The 11,654-nt window shown below is 36.9% G+C and overlaps 1 protein-coding gene across 1 annotated transcript; it reads right to left on the bottom strand.

Annotated features, from left to right (window-relative positions):
- Window positions 1-523: 523 nt before the first annotated feature.
- Window positions 524-11,315, bottom strand: slc5a9 (solute carrier family 5 member 9; the record flags this gene model as incomplete). Its single annotated transcript, XM_079244848.1, has 13 exons — window positions 11,247-11,315; window positions 9,816-9,887; window positions 8,746-8,850; window positions 7,381-7,545; window positions 7,162-7,267; window positions 6,063-6,143; window positions 5,235-5,440; window positions 4,366-4,501; window positions 3,794-3,901; window positions 2,751-2,901; window positions 2,389-2,557; window positions 1,669-1,884; window positions 524-826 (listed from the first exon to the last, which is right to left on the bottom strand). The coding sequence occupies exons 1-13, from the start codon at window positions 11,262-11,264 to the stop codon at window positions 524-526; spliced, it is 1,836 nt and encodes a 611-aa protein (XP_079100974.1). The 5' UTR covers window positions 11,265-11,315.
- Between the last annotated feature and the right edge of the window lie 339 nt (window positions 11,316-11,654).

The following is an 11,654-nucleotide window of genomic DNA, read 5'->3' as shown; positions in this document are numbered from 1 at the left end:
CTTAATTTATTAAATGTCATGAAAAAATTTCTTCCTCTTCAGTCTATTGGGGTAAGACTACAGCATTTTTGGTGTTTGGCAAAGATGTGTTCATTTTAATGGGTCGTGTAAACTTCATGGTGCCTTTCGAACAAATGAAATGTTCAAAATATTAAAGTAGACTTTTTGGGGGGGAGACAGGTGACACAGAATGTCTCACTTTTATCAAAGGAACAGAGTTGACAGGGTTTACATTATTAATGTGAAGAATAAGTTAAAAACATCTTGGCAATTTTTAAAAGCTAAATTTCCATTTGGTTTTCTAAAAAGAAATAGATCACATTAACTGAGAAATAATTTCTTATCATACATTTCTAAATCATATTTAAATAATTACTTATTTAAATAGGTACTTAAATGATATCTGATTATCATGTTTTTTACCACTTCTATTTTTTTCCCAAATAACTTAAAATTATTCTATCTGTCATATTCTGGCCGAAAGATAAAAATAACTTTTGAAAGTTTTCAAGAAATATCTACATTATGCAAAATATCCCCAAAGAAACACATTCACAGTCAGAAGTAACAGGGCGTTTACGTTGCAGATTTTTCTCCAAATGGGCTTCTCCTCCAGAAAGTTCATATTATTGTTCTCAGCCACTGGAGGTGCAGATTGAGTGGTCATCCCACTCAGACCACAAAGCCACAAAACAGCTCTCTTCCACCTGGGCTGTGACAAACTGTCAGTGTAAGAACCTAATGAGTTCACAGGCGGCATTTGGGAATCTGTGAGATCAATCCGTGGTTCAAGACTGTATCTGGACCACCAGGTCAGCCTGTACAGCTATACAAGGGAGATGGAAGAAACAGGAAAAGAAGTAAGTGCCATGGTTATCTTCTGATCAAGGGCACTGCACAGGTTTGAATTCTATTATTCTACACATTCAAGACTTTCATGCTATTGCTACTGATAGGGACTTCTCCAACAGATTATCTTAGACATTATTTAAACAAAGATGGGAATACAGTCCAATTTATTTAATGTGCTATTTCCCAAAGAATTTCAGTAAAGCAATAGAAAGCATAATTGTGTCCACTGATTGCCTATCAAACTGCACTTTTATCTGTCTTGTTGTTTTTTGTTTGTGTTTTCTGTAATATTTTGACAAACTATTTTCCAAATTTGATTTGTTTTGAAAATGGAAATGAATGATCACAATTAACCCTTTAACTTTCACACTTGCAAAAAGGCCAGAGAAAAATGTTTTCCATTTTTTTTCCTTTTGTTTTGGACAAGAATAAACAGAATAAATGTTTTTTTAGAAAATGATAGACCAGGACATTAAAGGGTTAATGTCATGTAATGGTATGTTTCTAAGAACATCACATACTGAATCGTGGAGCTATAATTAAAGGATGCTGTCAAATCTGATATCTTAACAGCATAGATTGGCATGCTGAAAACTTGTGGTGTTCGCAGTTTGTGTTGTGCTCAGATTATTGATGCATTTCTGAACACTAACTGAAGAAGAAGTTTCCTCTTTGCTTATGCATTACTTTGTAGGGTGGAGATACTGTAGCAGCCTCCAAATTCAGTTGAGTTGCATTGCTGGAAAAGTACTCCAGTGATTATCTTCTCCTTTTGAAGCTAATATGAGCAAGATAGATGTATGGTTTAGTCCTTACATGTTCTTTAGGTATAGGGGGAGTTGCCAAGCTGACAGCAGCAATTACAAGGCAGGTGAGGGCCATCAGTATGAGGGCAAAGTAAAGGTAGTGCACATCTTTCAGGACAGAGGGTCTGTGATCAGTCTGACCACAGGAAGGAGGAGTATGGGAGAACTCCAAAACCATGCGGATCACTCCCACCAACAGGCCAGTCATCAGACCCCAGAATGCACCCTAATACACACATACATGGACAAAAAAATCAGAGCAAAGAAAAGTAGCTTTTACATCAGCTGTCTCTGCCTTGCTCAAACTCATAATCTAGGAATTGCAACATAGTTGGAGATCATTTAATCGAATGAAGTGCAACTTAGCCTGGAAATTTTATGATAATATGCTTTGTATCAATGAAGAATAGAATAAAAGCCTTATTTTTCCAAAAGTTCTAACATACGATCATCTACAACTTTAGTTAAAGCATCACGGTAAAGCGTTAAGAGCGGTGCATCCAATGTTTTTTTCTCCAGTTTTAGTCAAAACCAAATAATGGTTTCTTATTTGGAGACAAAAATCTACTGACACAGACCAGTTCTTGGTAGTTCAGTTGGAACAGAAACATAACTTACTTGGGGTAAATGCAACACAAATGGATGGTGGAGATGTTCAGTTTGACCTTATGCACAAAATAACAGCTCAGAGTATGGGGCGCATGTGTGTGCGTGTCCATCTGAATCTCACCTTCTCATTGGCACGAGGCCAGAAGATTGCCATAAGGAATACAGCAGTAATGGGTGGTGCTAGAAAACTGGTCACAGATTGGATATATTCGAACAGCTGTCCACTATTGGCTGTCTGGATAACTGGAATCCACAACAGACTAATACACATCAAGACAAGGATGAAAATCCTGGAAAACAAGACAACAGGAACTATGGGCAGACTGCAGGTTTGGAAAAGCATCTAAGGAGACAGAAAATTACCACATACTCTTGTTTGCCTTTTTTCTGTATTTGCTCAGGATTTTAATTGGTTGTGTATTTTTGTAGGACAATTAATTATTTGCATTCCCAGTAAGCACTGGTTGATCTTTTCTCCCATACCTTCCAACAATCATAAGTTCCTTCTCGGAAGCTCTCGGCCTGGCTCTGTGATAGAGATCCATAGTGAACAGGGTGGAGCTGCTGTTAAAAATGGAGGTCAGAGATGACATCAGAGCAGCTAAAATCACAGCCAGCATTAGACCACGGAGACCTGTGAGGAAGAGTTCAAAGGTCACTGCATCATGGAAAATGTTAAGAAAAAATTTCTGTGATTCAGGTGTATTGGGATTGTTTTATTAATAAATAAAGCATTACATCTGGAAAAAAAATACTTATACTCCAACACCAAAGAGAAGATGTTGTTTTATTGACAAGTTTAACTAAATGTCCTTACATGAGCTCAGCGCAAACCATCAATCATTTGTCCTTCGGCTTATCTAGATTAGATTTAGGGCTTTGTTATGACTTTCAAAACGACAAAATCCAAGTCTCAAAATGCTATGTTGAATAAGAATTTCACCTTTCTTAAATCAAATCTTTACTTATTTGAATATATATTACCTCAATTTATATTGCAGCTTTGGGAGTGTTGACTTTACAGAGATAGCCATTTGGTGTTGTTTCAAAGAAGTGTCAACCACTTTGGAGGCTCCCATTCAAGAAAAGGGCTTGATGCTTTGGCTTGCAGGGCTCTACAAATCTGTTATTTCCTGGTCCAACACACCTAATTTAAATAAATGGATCCACAGCTTGATGATAAGCTCTTCATAATGAACCCTTAGTTTGAGTCAGGTGAGTTGAAGTAAGGAAACCTGCAGGACGGTGGTCCTGGAGGACATGATGTGAAGAGCCAAGGCATACAGCAAAGCTTGAGTGTCTCACTGCACTGCTCATTCTACAAAGGAGTGGCAACCTCTCCTGCAAGGTTTTTCTATTTAAAAATGGCATATTTTTTCTGTTTTTCTACAAGTTACAGAACTTGATCCTTGCCATGCAGAGTGTTGCTTCAGCGTGAACTATACTAGGACTATCAACTTGATTGTTTGTTGCTTGTTGGGTTTTTTTTTTTAACTTTAAAATGGATGTGTTTGTATTTGACATACCTACAGGCATAAGTTCCACCACTAGTTTAGGGTATGCAATATTAGAGCAGCCAACTGAGGCTCCACATATAATCTCACACAGCGATGGATTCACACAACCAACTTCATCTACAAACAAGATAAGCACAGAGAAGAGTGGGGAAAAACAAAGTTATTGAAGCGACAATTACTTCAGGATCAATTACATATTCTGACAAACAACATGCAGATTAAAACATAACTTCATTTGTTCAGATGATGCTTGTCATCTGTCTCATTTTCCTGATACAAACATTTGAAACTGCCTATAAACCTTTTTTTGCACCCACATTTACTCAAACTGCTGATAATTTGATAACTTTACAAACACAAACAAAAATTAATCCAAGTACATTTCTTAGCCTACATTGTCGTGTCGTGGATTGCATGATATGGTTCCCTTAAATTATCAGTTGTTATTAGATGAAGAAAAATTGAAAAAATCTGAGTCTATATTTCAATTCTAGTGAATTAAAGTCTGTTTTAATTAAAATGATTAAATGTGAGGACACATTTTAAAAGACAGTCCTATAGAGAGGAGTAACCAGGCTTACCTGGGAACAGTGCTCTGCTTATCATGCCAGGCATCACAATGAAGAACATGGGCAGCACTTTGAGGTAGGCTCCCAAAACACTGCCTGCTTTGGCATGAGACAAAGATTTGGCTGACAGAGACCTCTGGACTATAACCTATACATACAGACACACATCCACATAATTATCACACCGCTCCTTTCATGATCGATCCTTAGTATGATATGCTTGGCCATGTTTAATGTTTAGTGTATTTTATGTTGCAATTATTATGTTAAAAGATTAATGCTTAAATGAAAAAATAAGCCAGCATTTTACATGCACTCGCAACATAATGAACAACAACCAAACCTTTTCATTCACTATTTACATCTGACCGAATGACAAGTTACACAGACTGGTGAGCTGCTCAGTAAATCGTTATGACAGACAAAAGAGGGGGATTGAAGGCTTGGAGGTGGAAATGTGTATGTTTGATGATCTTCATCCATTGTTGTGTCGAATGTTAGGAAAAATGCCATCACTTTAATTCCATGGTTTGATCTGCAGCTTACACTATGAATGATAACGCTGGTAGGGTCACCGAGGAGAGTCAAGTCAGACTGTTTTGTTTCCAAGATGTCACAAAAAGTTTTAGCTCAGGATGCCAAGCAGTACAATATCAGATAAAATATGTACTTTTTAAAGATTATGTGTTCCTTCTGTTTTGCAAATTCTTGTTGATGTTCTGTTTTCTTGCATTTTACACCTTTTGTACATCATCATTTAGTATATTGCAGGATAACATAATAAAAGTGTTATTAGTCATGTAGTTTGCATTCCACCCAAACCTACACCAGGTCCAAAAACTCGATGGACAACCATGCTTGAATAATCTTGATAACGTTACCTGATCTGTGCACCAGCACCATGTAGCCAGTACAGTAAGTCCAAACACTAGACCTGGCCAGGGTAAATCTCCTGTCACAGGATCTCTGAACATGTGAAAAGCATCCTCCCGGGGAAAGTGGCACGTAGTGTTAGCAACTATCACAGAGGGAACGCTTGACATGTAACGATCCACAAGGCCCTCATACCAGCCAACCTTGGTAAATGCTGAAAAATATTAAAATACACACAGAAAAGATATGTATTATAACTCAATCTATTTTAATGATAGATAATATTTTACATGAAGTCTTACAGAAATTATGTTGTCCAATCACCTCTAAGTAGGTTTGGATATAAGTACGTGCTTGTTGATTTTAGTCAAATAACATTCTCATTGATTTAAACATATAAAATGCACATGTCCATGCAGCACTATGTAAAATGTTGAACAAGTTAGAGCCTCCCTTTCTTCAAATTTGTCTTCAAAGCAGACAGATTTTGTCACAATCTTTTAAAGTGGTATTGAACAGTAGTTCACCAGACTTTCGAGTCTGGAATGTTTTATCATTTATTTTCACTCCAGACCTTACTCTCAAACTGTAAAAACATCCAACTTGAGACTAAAAAGTCCCCTGCTATTGAATGTAATGGAAAACTAGAAAGTAAAGAACCATTTTTTCCTGGTAATCTTCAGAAATAATAGCAGCTTATGACTTTTGCATAGTACAGCAAAGTACATACTGTGCTTTTGCATAGTACAGCAAAGTACATACTGTGTGTGTGTGTAACAGAGAGAGAAAGAGAGTGGCAGAGAAGGTGGCAAAAAGAGAGAGGGAAAGCACCATACCTATAAACATTAATGAAAAGGCACCTCCAACCATGATCACAGTCTGCAGTGCATCAGTGTAGATGACGGCTGCCAAGCCACCTATGTGCACATAGATTTATATGACAGCCATTTTTAGACAAGTCATTTGCAAATGAAAATATTGTTATTTAGTGTTCTCCTGGCTTCATTCAGACATACCTGTTACAGAGAAAGTAAAGTGAGTAATATCAATAAAATCCTGAAAGAGACTTGGTTTACAATCCGTTTTTGGTGAATTGTTTGCAAATTGTGGAGTATTTTGGAACTATTCTATTCTATTCTGATCTCCGCTTCTATCCAAAGCGACTTACATATGAGAGTGAGAACAACACAAGCACAATATCAAACAGTAGAGGACATCATAGAAAGGTCCTAGTGGACTGTTGGAGTCCAGTTGGACACAGATCTTCACATGTAGTGCTACAGGCTTTTTTTTTTTTTTTTTTTAACTACAGCAGGCATTCATTGAAACTCCTCAATATCTACAAGTGCCTGGTAACAATCATGCATGGTTTCAATTACGGAAGAATAGACCAATTTTAGGTTTCCTTTAGTTTTAGTTTCCTTGTTTTAAAAAAGAAAAAAAACATTATTTATCTTTTTGTGTGTTTATTCATCTATTCAATTAAATTGATTAAATTTTCTGGACAACGCAGGTAATCGTTTACATTTATTTTAACACTGTTCATAACACATTGTTTGTTTGTTCTGTGCAGTGAGCTACACAAACAGCGACAACTTAATTTGCTGCGTTTTGCGTTTGTTAAACAAACTTATTATCCTTGTACAAACTGTTCCTGATTGTATTAGCAGCATACAGGGGTAGCAGAATGTTTTTGACAGTAGCTATGTTTTTGATCACACTACCGTGCACTGATATATATGTGCGTGCATGAGAGTTGCAGAGTTGGGATGCATTTATGAAAATAAGGTTCCTCAAAAAGCCTGTGTAATTCGAGTCCAGTTTCCGTGTGGTAACACACCACTGATGCAAAACTAAATTATGAAGCAGTAAACTGTGTCCCTTGGCATGTGTCTCTGTGTGTGTTTGTTAGTGTGTGTTTGCGTGTGTGTATACCCGCCACAGTGTAAGCAGCTGTAACCAAGAGCAGGATGCCTGTAGACAGATAGAGATTCCAACCAAATGACACCTGGATGAACAATGCACCTGAAAAGATATCTGTCTGCAAAACAAACCGACACACACATTTATGCATGCTGTAAAGTGATTTATTTGTGTATCGCTTCAGACGGAAGACTTGCCAAATGAGTATTGAAAGAATCGTATGCAGCTTACTGATATCTTTGTGAAGATGTAGAGTATAAGTGACAGGACAGACATGTATAAGCGGATCCTGCGGCCTCCAAACCGTTTGGCCAGATATTCGGGCATGGTTACCACACCAGCAGCAATATAAACAGGGATAAAAATCCAGCCCAGAGCCACCAGAACCCATGCTGCCTAAACAAACATACATGACAACATATTATTGTGTCTGCCTCCTTTTACATTATGGCGCTAAATTCAGTCAAGCGCGCTTAAAATAAATATTAGTCCAAGAATACATCCAAGCTATAAATCGCTGGTTTAAAAACTAAAAATGTAATGGTATGCAGCACAGCAATGAACAGGTCAGACTTAATTTGTTGTGTCTTGTTTGTTTGTTTGTTTGTTTATTCGTTCATTTGTTTATTTGTTCATTCGTTTACTTTACCACTTTGCCCAATTCAGGGTCACAGAGAAACTGGAGCCTATTACAGTGATTGGCAGGCGAAAAGCAAGCCAGGATGTATCTGTCTATTGCTGGGATCTTTTTAAATATTACAAAAAACTGCTATAAATTTTGAGCATCACATTTGTTTATCAGCTTCCACCTACAACCCTGGTTTCTTCATCAGTGTGAAGGTCTAGCTGTAGCCTCTTTTTTTATATTTTTTGTCTCCACTTCCACTTTTTCTTTACCTCCTGTGTGTTTTCCCGTCCTGCTGACCTCTTTGTACTGCTTTTAACAAAGATGAAATATTTGTTCCATTAAAGAACAGGCTTCCTCATTTTCACACTCAAGTATAGTATAAAACTCTACTTACACACCCAAAAAGTTCCTGCTTGCATACAAATATGTTGTGCTTCAATTAAAAACTCAGCTCATCTTCTCAGATTTAGTTTTGCCATGCAGAGATCCTGAACTTAAGCTTGAGATTGCCTCCATTCAGACTTCTCCTCTATAATCTCCTACATTTTGCGCGAACATTTTTCTGCAGTTCTTGGGTTGTTGTAAGAGGATCCTTCAAAACTGATCCAGACAACACAATTCCAGCTATTTAATGATCACTTATCTGCTTTTCTATATTTTATTTGATAATATTCTGATAAATGTGAAAAGTGGAGCTTTGAAAAGTGGAGTTGCATCTCCTGGAAAGTCTACAAGGGGACATTCTGATGTCCCTGCTGTAGATCCCAGTGGTGTAGATCAATGGGTTGATATCTCACTTGCTCTTAGCGCGTGTTGTGTGTGTATGTGTGCGTGAACCATTAACAATCATATGTTAAACGTATGTTGAATGTACCCAAATTTAAATTTTTTTGCTTGGACAGTTTTTCTTATTATCAACTTGTTGCCTGTTTTTCTTGCACATATACTATACAAATGGTGCTTCTTACATTCCACTCAAATCCCCCAACAGCAATACCTCCAGCTGCTCCTGTTCCTGCCAGACCAATAAACAAACCGCTTCCAACATTACTGGACATCAAAGAGGCCCCGATCTATAAGTAAATTCATAAAACAAACAAAAACAAAAGCAGTGTTTTATACTTGACACAATTATAAAGCATCAAATTATAGTTCAGAAATGTTACTTCAGTAAAGATATGGAGTGTCGAAGAAAGACTTACTGGGTCCTACAAGACGGGGATCCCCAACCCTGGTCCTCATGGACCGGTGTCCTGCAGGTTTTCCAAGTGTTTCTGCTGGGACACGCCTGACTCAGACTCAGACAAGCTCAGCATACGTCTGCTAAATACACATTGATTTGAATCATGTGTGGTGCAGCTGGGATGCTGGGAAAACCTGCAGGACACCGGTCCTCGAGGACTGGGATTGGGGATCCCTGCTATAAGAGACATCTGTCATAAATATAAACCATGTTTGAGAACAAGGATGCTTGCTGGAACATACTTAGGTAGCTAATTTTAGGAAATGAGTGTTATTCACATGAAGAATATCTCCTTCTCTGTACATTTGCAATATTTAATACATGATAATAATATACACAGTGAGTTTGAAATGCTTGCTTTACATTTCCAAATGACTCTGATCTTGAACAAAACTAAGTACAGATAAAACTTTGAATCACTCCCAAAATTTTGGGCAACTGCCTTACTGAAAAATTTTCAATCCAAAACTGACACTTCAGAGGAGATAGATTGAACATGCTGCTATCTTATTATTCAGCTAACGTGAAAATCTTGATCTTGTCTTTTCTAATTCTACAGCACAATATGTTCGTACTCATAGAATGTGACTATATCTTCATCAAGGCCAACAAAGGTGTGTGTATGTGTATTTGAGAAAGAAGCATCATGATTAAATATTTCTGATTACTGTCTGACCGTTATATTCACTTACCAAACACACTCAAAGCACTGCTCAAGTTTGGTAAGAGTTCATAAATGGTAACTTTTTTTTCTTTAAAATGAAAAATGCATCTACAGTAAAGTGTTGTACTTACAGGCCACCATGTCATTGAACGCCCTGCTAAGAAGTACCCCCCCACGGTGGTTCGATTGGCTCGCATTGAAGACTATGGAAGAGAAAAGTTTAAATAAGGTAACCTTTACATTTAAAGTACCAAAAATCCCTGTTTAAGATGTTCTTTAAGTTCCAAAGGCAGCAAAGTCTCAGCAGTGATCCCTTTCAACACATGCACATAGGACATACATTGAGCATCTATGGATTCACCCCCAAATTGAGCTAACTTGTCATGTGTCTTGTTTCATTAACCCATAAACTGAAATATATAGGGAAGAGTGAGAGGCTTGGGCTTACTATTCATTTTACCTGACTTGCCAACAACCTTGAACATGCCACATATTTGACACAAAAACAAATATCTGATTAATTCCCTGTCCTTCTTGCCTTCTCTGTGAGTTTTAGTAGATGGTGCTCAAAAGGCGAAATTGTTGCGGGAACACATTCCTTCTATTTTGACGTTTACCTTAATGGGATTTAAAAAAAAATTGATTTTTGCTATAACCAAACCAGATTTCTACTTCTCCACAACTTTGCTTCTGCCTCTTTTAATGAGCTTCATGGTTGATACTAACACCAACAATACCACCTGCTGGTGACACTGTGAAAAAAAGTACACAAAAACTTACCTAGTGTGAAAAAACCGAGCGAGGTCATTTAAGTAACTGTCAGTTTAAACTTTACAGCAGCTGATTAATACTGACAAATATGAACTAAATAATAAATTACATGTTTTTTCATTGTTGTGTTAACAGTAATTTACCAATGAAAACAATGTACATTTGTTAAGGAAGTTCATGACTGCCAATAGGATGCATGTTCATCCCTCTGGGTTGAACATGCTTCCTGTAATGTTTTCAATCAAGGAAGAATATACACACAGAAATAATTAGAGATAATAATAATAGATATATGGAAAAAGCTTTTGCCTTTAACAAAACTTTTAATCATTAAAGGATTTACATGAAAACTTCTAGATGTAGTTGGGGATTGTACTTGCCATACGTATGAGGAAAAACTTTAAATACACTAAATCTTTTTGTCTTTATCATCAAGCCACGGAAAAGTTAGGAAAACTGTAAGAAAAAAAAATCTAAAATTACATTTATCTTCTTATCATAACAGCAAATAACCTTAATAATGAGAGAGAAGATGTTGAAAATATATCAAAACCAAAATGAATCACTTTTCACTGTGTAAAGAATAGCGTTATGAGTCAGATTAAATTATAGAGTAATGTATGGGAAATGTGTATAATATTTATTTCTGTATAAAATATTGTATCGTTTAATTAATTAAAGTTGCGAACAATTTCTCAGCAATGTTAGGTCCCTTAAAAAAATGTGAAAATATGTCTGAGACTGTGTGAATATGATTGTTGTGTGTGTGGATAAGTTGTTCCACTTCTTACCCAGATTCCAATCACCATGACGATGATAAAGTAGGCAACAACCACAGCAATGTCTGCAATGTCCACACGGAGACTGGCACCAGTGGTTTTAGCCATACCCAACCCAGAGGAGCTCCCGTCTGTATCTTAAAAAGTTACAGGTTATTTTTTTTTCTTTGACAGACCTTCAGAATCACCTGTTGTGGGATTAGGAACTACTGTACCTCATTTTATTTTGACAAACAAGTTCAAACAAGAAAAATGTTGTACATCATTTCATCTTTCAAACAATTTGGAGGATTTTCAGTAAAGGCCAAAGAAGCATGTCTAAGCAGGACACCTTACTCACTGATCTCTCAAACAGCTTTGCACTATCAACTATCATCCACCAAAAAGAAGCAAAGGTGAAACAAACAGACAATAGCAGCT

This window comes from Telmatherina bonti (assembly GCF_933228915.1).
Source record: "Telmatherina bonti genome assembly, chromosome: 8".
Taxonomy (NCBI): Eukaryota; Metazoa; Chordata; class Actinopteri; order Atheriniformes; family Telmatherinidae; genus Telmatherina; species Telmatherina bonti.
This window is presented reverse-complemented; position numbering and strand designations above follow the sequence as displayed.